General features: G+C 36.6%; 1 protein-coding gene across 16 annotated transcripts in view; it reads left to right on the forward strand.

Annotated features, from left to right (window-relative positions):
- LOC145683702 (uncharacterized) overlaps positions 1 to 23,019 on the forward strand; it is a 414,104-nt gene that overhangs the window by 231,183 nt on the left and 159,902 nt on the right. For 12 of the 16 annotated variants that reach the window (XM_081755116.1, XM_081755122.1, XM_081755118.1 and 9 more), the window contains 4 exons: positions 10,773 to 10,916; positions 14,086 to 14,193; positions 17,498 to 17,602; positions 21,774 to 21,863. In XM_081755116.1, coding sequence (XP_081611242.1) covers positions 10,773 to 10,916; positions 14,086 to 14,193; positions 17,498 to 17,602; positions 21,774 to 21,863 — 447 coding nt within the window. The remainder of the gene's footprint in view (positions 1 to 10,772; positions 10,917 to 14,085; positions 14,194 to 17,497; positions 17,603 to 21,773; positions 21,864 to 23,019) is intronic. The other 4 variants (XM_081755125.1, XM_081755130.1, XM_081755117.1 and 1 more) reach the window with 3 other exon arrangements.

The following is a 23,019-nucleotide window of genomic DNA, read 5'->3' on the forward strand; positions in this document are numbered from 1 at the left end:
CAGGTCATTTGCAGCTGTGAAAACGCCTGGACAGATGCAACCCAACATACAAGTAACTTTTCTCGGCACTGACGGCAGTTAATAGGACTGAGTCAGGTCTTTATGCAAATAAAATTTTGAGTAGATGACCCATGAAACAATTCTCCATTCTGAGATGAATCTCTGTGGTTCAGAACGTATTAACCAATTAACATCGTATGTTAATTTCAATATTGCTGTACATGTAATGTATTATTTCATTATACACTGTATATTCAAAGAAATAAAAACACTGATCACACATGAATCACAAAATGCTTGAAGGTAATCAAATCTAGAACAACTGCTGGAAACAAGTTTGTAAATGAGTGTCCCCATTTACAGACTTTTCCCAATTCAGGTTATTCCAACATCTTTTTAGTTCCAGGGAAGAGAAGATCTTGCTTGTCACACTGAATATGCATTGAAATTGAAACGGAAACACTTGGAAAAGAGCCGGGTCGGGATTCGAACTAGAGTCTATCGAATAGAAGTTCAATTCACTAACCACTCACCTAATGCTTCATTTCAGCCTCTACCCAAAGTAATACCTGGTTTCAATCATTTCATGGAAAAATGTAAACCAGATACTAATATTTGTGAGAGTGTCTCAATTTCTTACTCGAGATTTCTTTGTTTAACTCAAAAACAAGATATTTAGGCGTTCCTTAATGAGGAAAGTTTCACGAAACGTCCCTGAAGTTGAGGTTACGTCATCGGTTTTAGGGATGGTCCAGATTTACATTATATTTCTTCTTTACCACCACTTCTAATTTCCAAAGAAAAAAAGACGACAGAAATTATTTTCGCATTTTTGAATTGTAGAAATAGACAATTCTATGTTTATGTTTCATAACTACTAGTTTATTTTCTTACATTCATATGAGGAATTTGTGGCAAATTGAGTCGGTGGGACTAGCTTCTTGTTCTTGATGGTTCGCTTTAAAAATATGGAAATGGTCTTACCCGCCCTCCCCCAATGTTGTACACAGAATTTCGCCACTAATTACAAGAGTGGCTACTGGAATAAGGAGGAAATCTGGTTTGGTTGTAGTAACATTTTCCTCCTTTCATTCTCATCCCCCTTGTAATTCTCACATTGTCAACAGATGCAGACACGAAGCCACAAGAACATTTTTTACACAACGACTGTGGTAACCATAATATAACTCGTGATATCAAAATGTTTACGAAATAGGTTACATTTCGTTGCTAGTTAACATGGAACATTGAAAAATTTTACAACTGATTTAAATATTTATATTGTGTTAATTAATTATAAACATATAGTGAATTAACATTTTACTTGTAGCTACAAGTGGCTACTTTATTGGTTGAAGCAAAAAAACTAGGTTCCAGCGGGAATCGATTACGGGACCCTTGGCGCATGAGTCACAGAAGCTACTGATTCTGCCATTCCGTCACTTGATAAATTTGCGCAACATACGACATATGCGGTGATTCTACGCTTTTTCTCTTCTATATTAGGTCATTGGGCTCTCGAAGTTTGTAATATGAACACTTTAAATGTGGACTTTCACCTTGCAAAAAATTGGCCCGAAGTTCATTTACCAAAGTCTGCTTTCTCCTTGTAAGTGAAAAAAAACTTGAGACATTTTTGGATATTGATATTTCTAATTGTAATAATAGCAATATAACGTATGTTACTACTTGACACACACACACAGCTTGTGAGTTTTAGATGAGCTAACTACTGGAAAAAAATACATTTTTGAATCACTGGAATATATAAATTATTGTGTAAAAAATTGAATGTAACTATGTGTGCCTAATCATCACGACCAAATCGCAGTCAAATAAAATGGATTTCGGCATATAGGTAAGCCTTAATAAAAACTGGAATGTTATCATATTAGTTTTATTATAAAAATATCCTAAGGGATTTTGGGGATCTGAATATTTGCGAAAAAGAATGAGTATCACACAAGCCATTAAACTTACGGAGCTGAAATTCAGTATATTAACTTCTTATTCAAAACGAACAGAACGAAGCATTTTTTAAACATTTTCCTTTATGGAGAGGGTTGGCACTTTCTATATATAGTAAATTGATAGTGGGTTAGTTTGTAAAAATAATCGAAAACGATCGATATTAATTGAGAAACAAATTGAGAAAGATGCAATATACCTGGGTTCGATTTCCGGCGGGAGCTCATGTGGTTCGGATTCACGTTTATCCGTAAGTCCACGTCTCATATGGCCTTGCTGCTGAAAGGGACGTTAAACTCAAAATCAACTCAACTCAACTCAACAAAAAATACAGTGCTTCGTATTATATATCCATATATGCTTACCATGCGCTTTATAATGATTGCTGAAGCTTGTTTATTATATGGAGCGCTTAGAGCACAGCTCAGTAAGCCCATAAAGTTGTGAGAAAAATAGACATAACATTTGTGATGTAAGTTTCTGTATGTTGGTCTACTTACCTTGATTTGGAAATTTCAAATTTCATCCTATTTCCACTGAAAAGTATTAATAATTAAACAAGGAAATAGTTAAACAGTGATAATTCAATTGAAATTCATCGTAATTTGGCCCATGGTAAACACTTTCCCATTCTATATCGTAAAGGTCAGATCCATCGTTATTGTAGCAGAGCGTTCCTTGAGCGATTGACCGTAGAAATTCAAACTGAGATTAGTTAGAATTTAACAACCTGGTTTTATTGCAAGTATAAACTCTTTAGTCAGTTGGGAAGAGGCCGTGGATCATTTGTCCGAGTTGATGGCGATGTGGTTTGGTGGGTCAGAGTGGGTCATGGTAGGTTTTGAGACAAATTTTCATTGACCCACGTCATCGCTGGTCAAATCTGTAAAACCAAACCAAGCAAAGAGAAATATTAATACACAAAACACACAACATATTAGCTATTCATGACATAACTATTGCATGATCTGAATAACTCTAGTATATCCACAAATCATCATTTGTCATATTTTACCGAAATACGTTATGACTTTCTGACAACCTGATACTTTAAATGTTGTTCATACGCAAATTTCATTGATCTAATCACTTATTCACTTACTCCCTTATGATCATCAAAACCTTTAGGGTACTTTCCGTAGATATTGAAAGGTGAAATGCAGTATCGAGGCTTGGTGTATCGTGGAAGTAAACAAATAAAAAGCAACAGGATAATATTCCCTTTCCCCAAACACCCTATAATTGAGTCTGTTGATTATTAAAAAAACGAAATCCAATCAGAAAATTCATAAAATATAAAATACGTAGCCAAGTCTCGACTTTGCAATAATAATAATAATAATAATAATAATAATAATAATAATAATAATAATAATAATAATAATAATAATAATAATAATAATAATAATAAAGGAATAACATAATCACAATATCAGTTACGTAAAAAATACCTTTCAATTAAGAAAAAATGATTCCCACGACGGGATTGGAACCCGTGTCTCTACCATGCGAGTTTCATAATTTGCCAATCTACGACAAATTCCTCATACAAAGATAAAAGAATAAACTAGTAGTTACGGAAGATAATAATAGAACTTTCTTTTTCTACACGTGTTGATGCAATTCAAAGAATGCGAAAATGTCTGCCGGCTTGCATTTTCGCGGATTCCAAGGATTTCAGATATCCTTTGATCTTATTGGCCGATATAGATTAGACATCAATAGTCATGACCTACATATAGCGTAAAGTAAAGGTATGGGTTCAAGTCATGCCCAAGGATATATTTTACTTTTTTTTTAAAATTTTCATAACGCTTTCTTCATTAAAATAAGATTGAAAATAATACTTAGAAAAGTGATTTACCGATTATCTTTTTAAATTTTCATAACACTTTTTTCATTAAAATATTACAATTGTTCATTTACAGGGTCATTCAAGATTGTCTGGGATTTTCGTACGTAGATAATCAATGAATAGCCGGTTCATGATGAAACTTACAAGTGGCTTTATGCATTCCTTTTTGAGTAACTAGCGCTCGGCATGACGTACTTGGCTCATGCGCAGCAGTTGCAGCGAACAGTGTGTCTGTGGAGCAGCGGTGTATTATCCAATTTCTTGTGAAGGAGAAAGTTAAACCAGCTGAGATTTTCAGAAGATCGCAAGCACAGTATGATGAACAAACGATGTCACGGAGAAGAGTACGTATGGTTTTAACAGTTTCGTAAACTACGGGAGCTGGTGACAAATGGAGCCTATGGACACATTCGCCAGGCTGCAGTCACACCAAAGAATATCACACATGCTGAACCGGCGAGTAATAGTGTTGATATTGGTGTCGAGGTGAATATCAGTGTCAGGTGTATTGAGACAATCATTCACGAACAGTTACGCTTCCGCAAAATTTGTGCAAGGTAGGCTACCCGCCAGATGACAATTGATCAGAATTGGAGACGGATAAGGGTCTGTAAACAGTTTCTGAATCGGTTTCTAGCCGAAGATGATGAATCGTTGCAATCCATCATTACGTGTGATTAAACTTGTGCAATTCAACCCCAGAAAGCAAAAGAACTAGCACTGAGTGGCTGCATAAAGATTCTCCGCCGCCCAAGAAACGCAAAACTCTGCCGTCCGCTGGAAAAATTATAACAATTGTTTTCTGGGACTTGAAGTGGGTTATCCGTATGGTTTTTCTGGAGGAAAGGAGTACAATTAATGCCCAGTATTACTCCACATTATTAAGTGGTGCTGTACGAAAGTTTATTTGCCACAAATGTCATTGTCTGGAAATGTCATTCTTCTGCATGACAATGTCCGCCCTCACACGGCCAATGTCACAACAACAACTCTGGCCAAAATGACTGGGAAATTCTGCCCAACCTCCCTACAGTCCACATTTAGCCACCAGTGATTATCATTTGTTTGCACCCCTTAAAGACAATCTGGAAGGGAAGAAATTCATGACAGATGAAGCACTGCGGAACGATGTCCTCCAGTGGCTACGACAATAATCAAGCTCTCTCTACACCAAAGGAATAAGGGAGCTGCCACAACGATTGCAAGGTTGCCTCGTCGCGCATAGAGAATACTTTGAAAAACTGACGTAGTTTTGTGCTTCTTGTGCTATTTGTTTCCTTTGAAGAAATAAAAGTCCCAGTCAACCTTGAACGACCCTTGTAGAAGTAAGTGAGAACTAATAATGCGTGTTTGTTATGAGATGCAGGATGAGCAAAGGCCAGTAATCTACAAATGCTATAAGATTAAGCTTGGCTAAACTTAAAATTTAGAAGTATATGTACGTTGAGGTTAAGGATAGTGATAGGAAAATTCCCGGGAAAATATTTTTCGGGGACTATTCCCCGGATGATTCCCAAAAGTGGAAATATTTCTGGAATTTATGTACAAACATAAAGATAATTGCATCCTATTACTATGTTATGATTTCAAAATTAAATTCATTTCTTTTGTCACAATATATTTATTACAGTTGTCTCCAGAGGATTGTTTAAATGTATATTCTGAACGGCATTATGTCATTTTATTAATAGGCCAGTCATAGAAGGGTCGAATAAGGAAAAATGGAAAGCTGGAACAAATTTTATTTTCATTATATAAGTTTCTTAACAAGATACTAATTTTGCACCACTCTACCACCTCGGATTTGGCCGCCATCTTGGAAATATGGCTCCGAAAATTAGTTTCTCTGTACATATCTCGCATATAAAGCATTTTAGGCAAAACATGTAATTACAAAATATAATCTACATTAAATTCTCTAGGGGAAATGTTCTCTTCATTTTTTCCCTACGATGCACCGTTTAGATTTTATAGGAGTGGCAAATTACGTATTTTTCTTTCAGCATAACTTTGTAACAGAACCTTAACGAAAATTTTCTGACACTATTTTGTTTTAAAAATGAAATGAAACCTGAGTTTCTTCAAGATTATAATGTTTCAAGGTTAATATGAATACAAGTTCTTATTGCTTTTCAAGGTGGCAGAGCATCATTATAATCATTATAATCTTAGATGAAAGCATAAGCCATATCATCCGAATCAACATTATCTTTTGGACGACCACGTTTTATTCCAGAAGAAATCTTGTAAAACTTTTTCGTACGTGAGAAATGGTATGTGGCTTCAGCAACAACTAAATCATGTACATTGCAAATCCTTATACTAACTTCTTTGCCCCAGTCGTCATTTCTTCTGTCGGCTGCTTCCATCATAGAATATTTAACTTGAACGGTTTCGATGGGATGTACACTCTCACGCTCACTCACAAGTTTGTTTTACTCTGTCTCTTTAAACATTCATCTGATGTAAATTGTCTAGAAAACAGACAGGCTTCTAGAAAATTAAATCTTAGTACTTCTGACCTAAGGTTATCGTCGTAGGTGATTTGTTTTTGTGAAAAACTTCTCTACATTTTTCATAAAGTAAAACACTTCTCAGTCCCTTAAGTTGACATTCGTTTCCATCTTTCACTGTAATGCCTTTTAAGATCATATGGTACAATTTGTACCATACGGGTGTTTCATGGTACATTGCGTTATAACTCTCCTATTTGAGCCTTTTTGTTCGTCTTTTTTTTTCGTTTTTCAGGTCCAGAGGCATTGTAGAACACGTTTTGTATGATTTCACATCTTCCTGCGTCGAGGCATGGGAGGTGATGACGTCATAATTTTAAACAATATATTTTCTTTTATTAGGTTTATATTCATTATTTTTTTGACAGGCTTATTTTTGCATCTAGATGATTGAAATTTTGCACAAACATTTAGTCCCCGGAATAGATTTACCAGATTTTTTCAGATTTCTGCGTTAGCAGAAGGGTCCAGAGTCAAGGGCGCCGACTTCAATGTAACTTTTGGGGGGCCATTCATCAATAAATACATTTAACAATACATATAACAATACATATAACAATAAAAATGCATATTAAAAATCATATTCATAAAAATACATGGATGCCCACATGCGCTTTGAGGAGGTCTGGACACCCGGCCCCCCAGGATCGGCGCTCTTGTCTAGAGGGGCAAAAAGGTAAAAAAAAAAGGCTAATTGTTTTACCAAAAAAATCCCTTTTTCACTATTTTTACTCCTCAGATACATGACGAAGACACGTGAGTGGTACCGCCTCAAAGGCACTTCTATTCTGAAGAGAATGATGTGCGAACCATGGTTCTAGGGCAATCAGGGATGTCTCAGGGAATTTTTACAAAATTTCCTTCTATATAATGAAATATGGGGTATTGTCGGTATATTTTTTTGGCTGGCTTACTTTTGCACCTAGAAGATTGAAATTTTCGTCAAACATTCAGTCCTCCAAGTAGTATTTATCAGATATTTTTCGGATCTCTGCGTTAAAACAGGAGAGTCCGGAGGGGCAAAAAGTTGAAAAAAAAAGAAATATTAACCAAAAATCCTTTTCTTCGGGATTTTCCCGCCTCAGGTACATGATGGAGTCAGGTGATTGGTACCGTCTGAAATGCAGTTCTATTCTGAAGAGAATGATGTGCGAATCATGATCGTAGGGTAATTATGGATGTCTTAGGGAATTTTTATCAAAATGTTCTTCTGAATAGGGGAATATGGAGTATTGTCAGAGATATTTTTTTTTTTTTTTTTTTTTTTTTTTAGCGGGCTTACTTTTGCACCTAGAACATTGAAAATTTTCTCAAACATTCAGTCCGCCGAGTAGTATTTACCAGATTTTTCCGATCTCTGTTGAAAGAGGGGGGTCCAGAGGGGCACAAAGTTGGAATAAAGGGATATTTTAACCAAAAAATCCATTTCTTCTGAATTTTCTCGCCTTAGATAGATAATGGAGACATTTGAATGGTACCGTCTTAAAGGCCGTTCTATTTTGAAGAAAATGATTGACGGATTATAATCCTAGGGTAAATAGGGATGTCTCAGGAATTTTTTTTACTCGAGATCAGAGTCTTTTGCGGTAATCTGAAACATTGTGGGGATTCTTGATAAAATTTCTTCCGGAATTACTATTCAAGATTGAAGCTTGGAATTTAGCACACACATTTAGTGTAGCGAGTAGTATTTATCAGATTTTTTGTTGTTGAGATCTTCACGTTTACACAGTGCCGTTCCAGAGGGGCCCAAAATGTGAAAAAAATCCCCGAAATTTTCCATTTGACATCACCTTCTCCCTCTCCTGGTACAGTAGAGCGTCGATTATCCGAAGTAATTGGGGGACATGGGTGTTCGAAAACTGGATTGTTCGGATAATCGAACTGTACATGTTTATTTGCGAAAAAGAAGTACTGTACAGTAAATTTATTCATAAAAACAGGCATCTCTTTAATTATTACAAAGCAATGTTCCGCCAGCGGTGGCTCAGTGCGGCGACTACTGTGGAAAACTTGGTTTTGGAAGTGAGGGGGATGATGGACGGTAGGGTGGGAGAGTAACAGGTGCGAGCGAGTACACAGTTCGGTTAAGCGGTCTTTCGGTTGACCGACGTTCGGATAATCGGCGCTCTACTGTATATGGTTTGGGCATGTAAGCGGTATCATTTGAAAGCCTGCTTTATTCTGAAGACAATGAGGTATGAATCATGATCTTAGGATAAATAGTGACGATGCAGTAGCTGCTTGACTGAAAGTCTAAAAAATACCCCAAAAACCTAAGATCCTAAAATTAACTGCAGTCTACAATTGTTCTCAGTCCCTTTCATTTTACTATACATGCAACCGAGAAGTTTCTCATAGATAAAACATTTTTCAGCTGACATTTTGAACATAGATGATCTAATAGACCTGATTACTTATAGTTAGTCACACCGGCAATGAATGAAAAGTATATTAATTTACATTTTATGTAAAAAAAAAAAAAAAAAAAAAACAAACAAACAAAATAGTATCATAAAATTTTCGTTAAGATTCTGCTACAAAGCTATGCTGAAAGAAAAATGAGTAATTTGCCACGCCTATACCATCTAAACGGTGCATCCTAGAGAAAAAATGAAGAGAACGTTTCTTGTAGAGAGTTTAATATAGATTATTTTTTGTAATGACATGTTTTGCTCTAAAATGCTTTATAAGTGAGATATTTACAAAAAAAAAACTGATTTTTGGCGCCATTTTTCTGGTGGCCAAATCCGGGGTGGTAAAGTGGTGCAAAATTAGTATGTTGTTACGGACACTTATATAAAGAAAATAAAATTTGTTACAGTTTTTCACCATTTTGTCCTTATTCGACCCTAAATCATTCCTTATTGACTGGCCTATAATATTTTATTATATTTAGAGATTACGAAAAACTGTATATTTACTTACAATATGTTTTATGGGACTAAATATGTTGAAAAAAACCATTTGGTATAGGAAGTCCACATATTTTACACTGGTAAACAGTTTATATGTAAGTGGGTTTTCTTAAGTTGACTCCACTACTGATATTATAAAAATTAATGGCCTTATTCAGAGTCGTTTCGACGCATGATTATCGTTATACTAAAGGACTGACTACCGCAGGAAACATTTGTTAGTCGTAAGGTTGCCACTGCATAATATGGCATATATGCAAATTGTTGAGTTGAGACACTGTGCGTTGTCCTCTTGTATTCTTACTGTGTATTATTAAATCTCAAATTTAAAATAAAGAGCTTTTTTGAACAATATGCAAGGTGTTACAAATATTCGCCAACAATACTTGGTATATGAATACACACGTTCAAAGAAGCAAACCAATCTTAATTAACACCGGTACTAATGAATTATCCTGAGAAGCAACTCTAATTCCGATATGTAAACATTACATTTTAAAAGTGTATGTGTTTACAAATACAGAGATATCTTTATTCAATACCTGATTCTTCCTCAGAGACCCAAATTCGAGTCACAGACAGTAGACAGAGCGACATTTATTACTAACGGTGGTTCATGGTGTATTGATAGTACTTCATCTCTATCTTTACAGTATTTCTACATTACTTTACAAAATGATTCCTTTTCATCATTTAAAAATTAGTACTTTGGTACCATGTAGTGCAAATTTCAATGAAAATTTAAAAATTCTTATGATCAAATAGTTATATATAGTACAGTGAACGAATTTAAAATTTTTTAACCTCCAAATTATTTAAAACCAAGAAGTAATAATATGAGGGTCATTCGGAAAGTAAAGAACGTTTGCGCTAGCGCGTGCGCGTGTTCCCCCACCCCCTGCCGCTGGGTTATTGACCTGGGCACGCTTTAGCCTCAGTCTGGCACCAGCTGCGATCCGCTACGGTCCGTTATTGCTTCGCTGTGCGACGGTAAAATGTGCGATACACTTACTGATCCCGCCAAGTGTGAGGTTTGTGGTGTGATAAAGATTTTTGAATGCAAGAAAAGTGCGTCTGATAGAAATGTATAGACAAATCACTGAGGTGTATGGAAATGTAATGAATGAAGCATCAGTTCGTAAGTGGTGCATTATGTTTAATGACGGATGGACGAATGTGCACGATGAGGAACGCTCGGGCCTGCCTTCTGTTGTGACTGTTCAAAGGAAGAATTGAGCGGAAAATTCAAGAGGATAGGCGATTCACTATTGATGGGCTAAATTCCTTTCGAGAATATTTATGCTAGAGGAAAAACCCGGAATATTTCCATTTTATAAATTTTCCTTTTCACCGGAAATATTTCCACTGCCCATCACTAAAAAATGACTTAGGGGTTTGCTCAAAATTCGGTTTGGAGCGAACGTTGCGTTAAAAATAGTAATAGTTTCTTACAAAACTTCTTATATATGATAATTATGTAACGAAATATTAATGAAAAATTAAATGATTTTGTTTTAGGTAAAGGTGGAGGAGGCGTATGGCTAGGAGGAAAAGGAGACGACGGAGGAGAAGGCGTATGGTTAGGAGGAAAAGGAGGCGGCGGAGGAGAAGGCGTATGGTTAGGAGGAAAAGGAGGCGGCGGCGGAGGAGGAAAAGGAAGAAGTATGAATGTACAATATGATAGTAATCAAAATAATCATAGAATGGACAGTCAGAAAGTTTAATAAGTAGAGGTTGGATATATAAAAAATGATTGCTTTTTCCAGTAGCAGAATAGCTTCACTGTATCCATGATAGTTGGACAAACAAATATGGAAAATTTGATTTCTATAATTATTTCAGGATTCCAATTATTTACATGTTTGTTTATGAATGCACTTAGTACTTGGACTATTGTGACTATCGACAACGTTTTGACGTTTAGACTTGGACTTGTCGTTTTTATTTTTGGAATTTTAATTTTTGGGATTTTTATTTTGTGGTTAGAATATATTATTACTTGGGTATAGTTAATTAAATTATTAATTTTTGTTTTGACAGATGACTATTGTACTTTTGCATTCGTAATTAGGAAAAACACGAATTTAATTAGGAACTGCACACACAGATAAAGCAGACATATATGTATGAATTTAAATAGGGACTGCACACACAGATAAAACAGACATATATGTAACTTAACCTCCCTGACTTTACTTAACCTCTACTAATTTAAGATAATCTACAAAATATGAAAGAAAGCAATCATTAATTCAAACGCAAACATATACAAATGTATTTTCAAGTAAAAAAACGTACCAGCCCAGATTTGAACCCGGGCTTCTACACTCGCAAGCAGATGTCTTACCGACTTATCAACAGCAGAACTTTCAACTTTTAGTTTTGAAACTTTATTTAGACTGCGTGTGTTACGTAATAACGCTACAAAATGTCATTACTGTTGCGACACCTCCTTCAACACCCGTTTCGTAAATTTACGAAGTCACTCTTTTAATCCTCAATCAATCTGACACACACACACACACACACACACACACACACACATATATATATATATATATATATATATATATATATATATATATATATAGAGAGAGAGAGAGAGAGAGAGATATGTTGGTGCACCAGTAAGCTCCCAAGAGTACAGATTAATTCATTCATGATTTTAATCTACAGAACAAATACTTTTTTATGAAAGCAAGGGGGCTGCTAACCATAGATGGGTAAAGGCTGTAAATAAAATATAAACTTCAAATAGAACTGGGGTAGCTCGCAGACAGTGACTGATTTAACAACACGTTTGATAATGGCCATTGTAATGAAGAACGAACTTAATATGGCCTGTGTAACTAAGTGGATGGCGTACGTGATTGTCATTCTCAGGGTCCTGGGTTCGAGTCTCAGCCTAGGCTGAGTTATACTTTTTTCAAGGAATTAAATTATGTTCGCATTTGATACTGAAAAAGATTTATAATATGAAGGGAGGAAAACCAAGTCAGATGCAGGGGGCAGGGGGAAAGACGGAGACTGTTTATCTTTAAGTGTTAAAATTTAATTTATTCCCATGTCTTTTGCTCTTTCCTTCTTTTCTCATTTTCTTTAGCTTTCCATACTTTTACGGTCTCTGCATGATGCGTATTATTATTTTCGTTTCCTTTGCATTAATTCCTATCCCTTAGAACTTAACCTGAATGGAATTTCTGCAGATTTATCTCGTGGTTGTTTCTCTAAGTGATGCTCTCAGATAGTAATACTTCCCCCCTCCAAGTGGAGGGATATCGTGGCATGTTATGTTTTCGGGCATGTATTTGCTGTCATGTTGGTTGTCCAAATATCAGGCGTACAGTGAAACTATTCTGCTACTGGAAAAAGCTATCATTTGTTATATATCCAACCTCCAGTTATTAAAGCTTATACAATAATGGAAATGAAAGCTCGCTCATTATCCTTTAAGTACAATGTAGTTTATTATGAAAGACTAGATATTAAAAAATATAGTTTTTAGACACAAGTAAAATAACATTACGATTAGCAATAAGCTTCGTCTAAATATACATGGTCGGATCCAGGATTTTCTGAGGGGGTGCAGAAATAACTACCAGTACATTTGAACCGAATTGGAATGTATTAAATGCTTTCATGAATCTGTAATGTGAATGAGTATATACCCTGGAAATGCTCAGTGTCTGTTCTCAGTGAATCATTTTCTATCAACTTTTAGAAAATTGACTTAAACTATCGATTTCGCAAAAAAAAATTCCCTTTGTTTTAAGCTCAAACGGAAGCATGGCAGCAATAATTTTCGGAAAGTGTTGCTCTTTTCGCTGCTAGCTTCTAACTTTAGGTAGTGTATATTTACAACGAAGTAAGGGGGTGCCCGTGCACCTTTTCACCTCCTTATATCCGGCCATATATATATATATATATATATATATATATATATATATATATATATATATATATATATATATATATATATAGAGAGAGAGAGAGAGAGAGAGAGAGACATACGACAACAACAATGTTTGGAAGGTGATTCCTAACACCAAAAACGCCTTCTTTCAGAGTTATGAACCGCCGAAAATTTAAAATTCACGTTTCGAAACGCCCTGGCTCAGAAACTACAGGACCAATCCCAAGTGGTTTAAGGAATGACAAAGGAACTAGTATGCAAGCTATTTAAATATCCATGTTTAACCATCATCCCTTATCGGGGAAACGAACTGTAAAAAGGAAATTGACGTATAGGGATACTCCTTTAAGTACTAATATCGCGTTCTTTTCGCCGATAGCCTAGGATGGTAAAACATGGATATTTAGAAAGTTCGGATACTAGTTCCTGTGTAATTCCTTAAACCGCCTGTTATGGGTCCTATAGTTTCTAAGGCAGGGCGTTTCGAAACATGATTTTTCGAATTTCTGGCGTTTCATAACTCTGAAACGAGATGTTTTTCGATCTCTGTTTATAAGAACTTGTTTTTTTCATTTCATATAAGGAATCACCTCCCAAAGTTTGTCTGTAGAGTCGGATCCAAGATATAATCAAGGGAGGGGCTAAAAAATAGTTTGCCGTTTTATCTAGTTTAAAGCAGGATTGAAGTCCATTATATGCAGCGTATACCTGAGCGTCAAAGGTTGCTACAGCCCCTATTATCCCTCGCTTGGTTTCTACCCTTTATATATATATATATATATATATATATATATATATATATGGAAATGTCAATCCTAGAAAAGTACATTTATGATACTAAACATGAATACTATACAATTATGGTACTATCACTTTATAATGTTCTCGCACTACTTATTAAATTAAACACTTTTATAGATGGTGTAGCTGTTGCCTCTGGTTCAGGAAGTGCGACTTCAAGTGATGGTGGTTCTGCAGCTGCAAGTGGTTCAGCATCAGCAGCCGTAAGCAGGAGGAGAGGTAAAAGCAAGCTTACAGTATATTTTCCTTACCTCAGTTATATATTTAGCACCACTTAAACATAAGAAACTTACATGTGAATCAATTAAGTAAGTCTTAGAATAGGGGAAGAATTGGCAGAGAAGAGTGCAATTGGAAGGGGAGTTCTGTTCTGCTTAGGAATGGAACAATTAGGTGTATACGGTTTGCAGATAATATTGTGTTTATTGCAGAATCTGAAGAGAAAATCAATAAAATGCTAGAAAACTTGAGGAAAGGTTGTAAAAATATGGGATGGAAAGAAATGTTAGGAAGACAAAGGCCATAGTGATTGGAACGAAGGGGTACGTGCCAAATATAGAAGTAGGAAGGGAGCAAATAGAACAGATGACTAGTTTTCGATACCAGAATGACATTATTAGTAATGATAGGAAATGTGAACATGAAATAAGAGCAAGGTAGGAGTTTCAAAAGAATCCTTTGGGAAGAAGAAAATTATATTTTGTGGGATCTTGAATAAAGAATTGAGAAAAAGACGCATAAAATGTTTCGTGGGAAATAATGTACTATATGAGTCATAATGTATGCATAATGTACTTTTGGTCGTGACGCAAATATGATGAAAAACAACTGGAAACTTTCGATATGTGAGTGTGGAGAAGAATGGAGTGAATTAGCTCCGTCGAGCGGAGAACAATGAGAGACTGTTAGAAATGGTAGAGAAGAAAATAACAATGTTAGATCTTATTTAAATCTGAGTTTTACGTCCCACGGTTATGCCGGTTAGGCTAAAGGAGACGGTGATTGTGAGAAATAAATGAAATGGTGGAATGAAGAAAGTGGGAGGAAACGGGAGAACCCCGAGAAAACCCACGCACACGGTGTTTGTCCACCACAAAGTTCACTTGGCGGGAGCAGGGTTTCAACCCGAGACCCCATGCACCAGAGGTGAACGCTCTACCACTGAGCCACCGCGGCCCCCTAGATCTTATTTAGAAGAGGAAGAGAACCTGGTTGAGACATTGGCTAAGACGGAATCGTATCACAAGGGACCTGCAAGGGAGTATGGTGGCAGGAAAGAGAGGGAGAGGGCGAAGAAGACTACAATTACATATCAAAAGAGAGAAATTGTACGTGTACGTTGTAAGACGAACAGGCTAGCGGAAAACCGTGGAGCATGTAAGCTTCTCAGTCGCAGCAAGTGACCTGCCAATAATGGCACAGTACCTATGATGATGATGATGATAGAAATACATCTAAATGAAGGAAGTCAATTAAACTAAGTTATTAATTTCGCATCTTCCTAACTCTTTATAGCTTCAGATCATTTAAGCTAATGACAATAAAACTACGATCTTAGACTATTCAAGGTACTTAATAGAAATTCTTTGACCTTACGTTGAGTATTGTTTACCCGTAACTATTCTATAGAGGTGAAACATAGCGGGTTTGAAGGTGGTGGAATGACCTTTCCAGTGGAATGCAGCATGTGACAGTGATGTTTTTGAAAAGAGAAATTAAGAATATGTAACATTTTGTACGATTATAGGATGGCAGCACTGATTCCAAAATTTTCAATAACTTATCTTCTAGAGAGACTACTGTCAGATGTTGCATGCCGTTGGAAACGCAATTCTTTCATCTTTCAAAAGCGCTATGTCTCATCTCTGTAGAATAAATACAGGGTGAGCAATAATCAACGTGAAATCAAAAATAGTTCACAACCTGTAGCTCTCAAACCGTTGAGATTAGGAACAATGTTCACATGAACTTTTTTGCTTAGAATCACCCATACTGCCATTTCCCGAAGTATTGCCACTTCCTCCTGGGACACCCTGTATGGAAACGTTACATTGAAATGTTATCAATTGGAGTACATTATTATATCGGACATGAATATCAAAATATCAAATAACTATCATATTACCAATTTATGATATGAATAATCGTATACTACTAATGCTACCAAATAATTCTACAGGTGGCAGTACCGTTGCTACTGGTTTGTTAAGTAGGTCTTCATCTGGTGAAGGTTCTTCAGCTGGAAGTGTTTCAGGATCAGCCATGAGCAAAGCCAATGTATCTATGATAGCATGTTAATGTTATGACATTAGGCATAAATATTATTTAATTTATACAGGGTGTTTCAAAGCAACACCGACAGCGTTTGGGAAGTGATCCCTGACACCAACATAAGACAAAAAGTATAGAACAACCTGGGTGCACAAATGCTTTCTTTCGGAGTTATAGGCTGCTGAAAACATGAAAAAAAAAAAAAAAAAACTTTATAGATCCATAGCTTCAAATCTTTGTACCCTCCCGCAATCAGGTAAAGACTTCAGCTACGAACTAGTATATGCTCTATCCAAATATCCCAGTTTCACAATCTTTTGGTATTTCCGCAACAATCTTTATAGAGGTAGTTGGTGAGTACTTCAAATGATATGTCAGTATACTCTCTCCATAAAAATTGTTGCGTGACTACCTTATTATTCTGAAATATGTATTTTTGGATGCCACACATATTGGTTCTTAAGTGAAGTCCGACCTGAGAGCGGTAGGTTACATAGTTTTGGAGCTATAGACCTTTAAAGTTAATATTTTTTGGCGGGGGGGGGGGTATTTTAACTTCAAAAGAAAGCGTTTGAGTCACTCAGGTCGGTCTATACTTTTTTTATTATCTTGGTGTCAGGAAACACCTCCCAAACGTTGTCGGTCTTGTTTTCAAACACCCTGTATACTATTATTTTGCGATGCGAATGATTTTACGCTACTAACTAACTAACTAACTAACTAACTAACTAACTCTATGGCCTATGGAACCCGCAGGTTCAGTGCCGCGTTCACAAAAGCTCTCCACTGACTTCTATCCTTAGCTAATTGCATCCAGTTTCTACTTTGTATTCCTATCTCTGCGAGATCCATCTTAATATTATCCTCCCATCTGCGCCTAGGTCTTCCTAATGGTCGTTTTCCTATGGGTCTTCCAGTCAAGACTTTGAAAGCGTTTCTACTTTCTTCCATTCTAGCTACATGACCTGCCCACCTAAGCCTCCTAGACTTGACGACCCTAACAATGTTGGGTAAGCCGTATAAACTATGTAGTACCTCGTTATGAAGTTTCCGCCATTCCCCATTCTCGTTCCTCTTGGGTCCGAATATTCTTCTCAGGATCCTGTTCTCAAATACTTTCAGTCTATGTTCTTCCCTCAGAGTAAGTGACCATGTTTCGCAACCATACAGAACAACAGGCATGATTATCGTTTTATATATTTTAAGCTTCAAATTCTTCGACAGAATACGCTACTAAAAATAGTAAATAATTCTGCAGGTGGTGGTGCTTTTGCTAGTGGTTCAGGAAGCGCATCCTCATCTGGTGGTGGTTCTGCAACTGGAAGTGGCTCAGGGGCAGCATTTACCAAAGGCAAAAACAAAGGTAAATTCATATTTTCTTTTTTGCATATTAAACTGTTCTTAAACTAATAGACCTGAGCAATCTAAGTTATTCATTTTACGCCTTCTTTCCAAACACAGAATATTACGAAGGTAATTCAGGTGATACCTTTATTTGTGTTTAACAGGTAGCACCGATACAGGTATCGATTGACAACTTGCAATGTTAGCTACAAATTGTGGCGTCATTTTTCAACACACTTGCGCCAATGCGAAGCAAAGTTCTACATGCCGTCGGCGAAGAATTGTGGTGGCTGTTGGCGACACCACTCCATCTCCGCGTCAAAATTGTAGCGTTGGCCCATAAGGTGATCTTTAAGTTTGGGGAAGAGCTAAAACTCTCAGGGCGCAAAATCCGGACTATAGGCAGGATGAGGGAGAATGTCAAGAAGACTTCGCCAGCAAATGGCTCAACTTTGAGTTTTTGGCGGAGTAAAGGACATGCAGTATATTCCACGGATTGATGCTTCGTTTCCAAGTCGTAATGGTGTATCCACTAGTGGCGGCTACTGTTAGTGTTACAGCGTTGCACAAGGACCAAAGTATTTCAAGAAAAAAATATTCTTAGCAATAGTAGTATGGAACAGAAAAAACATACTTTCTAATACTCCCATATATACTTTAAATAACATTTTTTTTTTTTACTTCTGTAACTCCGTTCCGTTAATTCATTTTAGAAAGCAAAAACAATCTGTCACAGAGTCTCTAATTTATATTTCGTTATAGCGAGCATACAACAACCAGATTCCTTCAGCGCGGCAATTGGAGAAAATGTTAAATCTCTTTTCCCCTATCTCAGAAGGTTAAGGCTCTGGTCGTTGCAGTACTTCTGCAACACAGCACGGTTTCCAGTGAATGATAAGGTTTTTTTTTTTCTCGCTAAATAAGGTTTCTGAATTTCTTTCAGTACTAATTAACAAATGGAATTTGTTTCTATGCATTCATATTTTTAAATTACGGGACTAATACTAAAGGAAATCAATATAATGACAATTAAAAAAAAAACTGATTACAGAATTACAAAATAAGAAAGAAAATATGTAGTAGAGAAGAAAACAAATGAAAGTATATCCACATTGAATTTGGGACTAGTTAGCAATGCTTAGGGGCGTAGCCACGAGAGGGGTCCACCGGGTCCGAACCTCCCAAAAATCGAAACATGACTAACATTTATAGACTTTGCAAACGAACAATACTTGTTTAACAGAGAAATGATTGATATAGGATAAATATTTTATTTCACGCCTTATCATGTACTCTTTCTTTTCTTATAAAAATAATATTTTTTCTAAACATATAGGTGAAAGTAATTAAGAATTACTCATCGTCTTTCGGGTGCAGTTTAAAACAAGTTCGATATTTCATAGACGTATTGGACCTTCCTCAAATAATTTGGAGCCCTCTCAGCTAACATTTTTGGGTGTAGAACTGGCAATGCTGTTTGTTTTGACGTTCATTGATTTTTGACTTCTGTTGGATGCTTCACCTGGCGGATTTCAGGGTTTGCTTTCCAGAACGTATGACATTAATAAGCATTATTTCTCCTCATATGGAAGTATATTGTGTTCATCGTGCATTGCGTAACAACCAAGACGGATGATTTGGAATGTATTTTTTTCTTTTACGCACATGTGTGTGTTGATGTATAAATATGTGATATTCGCAATTCATATACCTCTTTTGTATGAGATGTTTTGGTTATTAGTTATTAGATTCAATTTTATTGTGTGTGCTTTAATTCTGTAAATAACCTACACATTCTGAATGAATTGTATACCATGACTTCTGTAAATAACTTACAAAAAAAAAAAAAAAAAAATGCCCAGCTTTCAACTGAGGAAAAACTTGCAACTAAGGCTTTCAAGCAATGTACAGAACAGGGCACGATCAGATCCGACTCAAACTTCGCCCAGAGAACACAATAGAAAAGAAGAGAATATGCCAAATTGGAGCTGCCCTCATCCAGAAATTCCGGAGATATGCTCCGCAACATAACGCACCACGCGATAATATGATATAAGGTAAACGTCGCAAGATACCCGTTTATATCGAAAACGGAAAGGATGAGCAGCACCAGAATATCAAGATATTTGATATGCTATAACACTGATTTGGCGGCTGTCTTGAAAGCCGCCATCTTGGATATAGCGTAAGGTATTGAAATGAGAAGCGGGGTGTATGATATATCAATGTATGGTAAAATGCAAAAGGAAAACCAATGATGTAATTGCGAAAAACATATGTGTAATGGTATGGACGGAGCGAAGTGTAGAAGACTCGGACAAAACAAAAGTGTATTCGAAGGACAGAATAATAGGGCAAGACCCGACGATAAATGGCATGCGACAAGTAACTGCAACAGTGTCTGTGCATGGAAGTGCATCCGCCTTGACAGATTATGCCTCTCGATAATACTGGGATTCCGTTTGGTACAGTGAAAACCACAATTGCAACCCGCGATACGAGCATTCGTTTGGAGACTACATAAACTACAAAGGACAATCTCTTATGGAACAGCAGTTCGGCACCTCACTCCGGAATGTAGGAGATATAATTTTGGATTGGTGATCAAAAGCACAACCTACATGTGATTGAAGCCCACTCCTGGACACCGTTTTGTACGTTTCTGTTCAATTTTCCTGCTATTTCGTGTAAACAAAGGACATTTCGGCCCACGTCTGTTTAAACAACACTATCTGAAACGAAGTGTGTACGGATGAGAAAGACCAGCAATTTCTAGATTACATTTCTTTACGAATGTTTCTTTTCCTTTGCGCGGTTTGCTGCTCTGTTTCGCGATGGTCTCAAATAGTCACAATATCAGGGAAAGGCAGCACTGAAGAGAATGATGGGCGAAACATGACCCTAGGGTAATTAGGGATGTCTGAGGAAATTTTTTCCCTGAGATCATGGTGTTTTGCGGTAATTTGGGGCATTGTGAGGATTCTTGATAAAATTTCTCCCGCCCTTACTATTCAAGATAGAAATTTGAAATTTGGTACACACATTTAGCCTACCAAGTACTATTTATCCGATTTTTTTGAGGTGTCTACGTTCACACAGGGCCGCTCTAGAGGGGGCCAAAATTTCAAAAAAAATCCCTCAAAATTTTCCCTTTGACATCAATTTCCCTCTCTGGTATATGGTATGGGCATGCAAGTAATACCATTTGAAAGGCAGCTCCATTCTGAAGAGAATGAGGTACGATCCATGATCCTAGGATAAATAGTGACGATGCAGTATCTGCTTGACTGAAAGACTAAAAAATAGCCCAAAAAGCCAGGATCCATAAAGGGGGGCCCTATATAAAAGATGAATCCCTTACTGGCTGATTAACACCCAGCCCAAACTGTTTAAACTAGAAGCTTTAAATTTGGATGATACACAGCATTTGTGACGTTAGGTACCACTAAGAACAGATTTTCGCAATTTAGATGAGGAAGAAAGAATAAGAGTGACCAATATAATATTAAAATATCAATATTTCCGAACATCTGAAGGTCAGAGACATGAAAGTTTTTCTGTGAACTTATCTTTTAAAACAATTAGGCATATTTTTCAGTGTTTCTTGATATTTTACCCCAAAAAGAATAAATTGGATGGGAAGAAAAAGGAGGTCGAGACTACAATTATTATATATATTGTAGTCTCCAATATCACACGTGTTTCGGCGTTTTAAAATGTTCCATCTAGAAAAAGGAGGGGAAAGGTATGGAGGTGACTTGGCAAGGTAGACGTACTAGGTGTTCAAAAATTAAATAAAACGAAATGAAATCTTTGAGTTTTACGTCCCACGATTATGTCGGCTAGGCTAAAGGAGATGGTGATGATGGAAAATGGATGGAATGAAGAAAATGGGAGGAAACGGGACAAACCCGAGAAAACTCACGAACACGGTGTTTGTCCATCATAAAACTGGGATCGAACCAAGGACCTCATGCACCAGTGGTAGTTTAACGCTCTACCACTGAACCACCGCCGCCCCGACTACTAGGTGTTCGAATTTCTAGCGCTAGATAGATAGATGGAAATATGGAAATGTTACACTTGAACATTAGCAATCATCGGATATAATTACTATGATATTAATGCTAAAAACTAAATATTTAGGAAAAACAATATCTTATAATGCTTGTCCTTTTATACTACTTCAGTTGCTGTTGCTTCAGGAAGTGCATCCACATCGGGTAGTGGTTCTGCAAGTGGAAGTGGTTCAGCAGGAGCATTTAGACGGAGAAACAGAGGTAAAGTCAACCTTATGTTATCTTTGTCTGAACATTTATTAGCACTATCGAAGCAAGATGAAATTCACACTGCTTGACAATCTAAACTGTTAATTTTCCATCTCGTTCAGAAAACTAATTACAACAAAATGCGGATTTCAGACTTCTCAAAGCATTTTACAGAAATATATCAATTGTCGATAAAATAAAATGGGGAAAGTTGTTATATATAAAGCATCGTCCATTGAATATTAGTAACTTATTCTTTGATACACACATCCCGTTCTTCTATTAGTCTACTTCTGCTCAAATAAGATGTTGCTCAGTTCTATTAGAAAGCAAAGGACAGGTGTCTTGCGATGCAATGTAAAATATTTTGGCAGCACTGACTACGAGAGTAACAAATCACTGAAGATTGCAACAGTTGATAAAACTGGACCTGAGCAAATATTATCACGTCATAACACGCAGGTTGATTCCGCACCTGACTTCAGCAGATTTCGACTTCTGTTTCGTTAGTTAATGCCTATTTGGGTTACATTGTATGTCCGAATTTTCTCGGTGATACTAGATTTTTATAATGCATGCTTTTCCAAAACTTAAGAGAATGTGCGAATAACAGTGACAATTATGAATAATTGCTACAAAATTATTCCTGATCACTCAGTAGCGTAAAACAAACAGGTGGAGACAAAACAAATGCTTACAACGACACACGAACACTGACAAATCTGACTTAATGTACCTACGTCATGTAGGTCACCATCTGTTGAACATCAAAAGTCCAGGTTTTTGTTGGCAGAATGATTCAATATGGGTTGCCGCTACAACGAATAGTTATGCAAATCTCACGCTGTGCATCCATGCTACGGATTAGATCACCAAACACGTTTTGTGGTAAAGCATCTCACTCTCAAACACGCATTGTGCGCAATTCAACAATTGACAATGGTGAACGTGAATCCATTGTCCGAGGTCGTCTCATGCATGCTTAACGGGATTGAGGTCCCGAGCCCGTATTTGCCACGCGTAATGTCTTCGTGCTACAGAACCCTTCGTGAACTGTATCCCATACAGACGTCATTATTGTCTATAAAACGTAATTTAGGACCTATACAGAACGGAACTGACTGATATACTGTACAAGTATGACGTTCTTGTAGGTCTCATCTGTTTC

This window comes from Thermobia domestica, chromosome 4 (assembly GCF_964235325.1).
Source record: "Thermobia domestica chromosome 4, izTheDome1.hap1.1, whole genome shotgun sequence".
NCBI lineage: Eukaryota > Metazoa > Arthropoda > Insecta > Zygentoma > Lepismatidae > Thermobia > Thermobia domestica.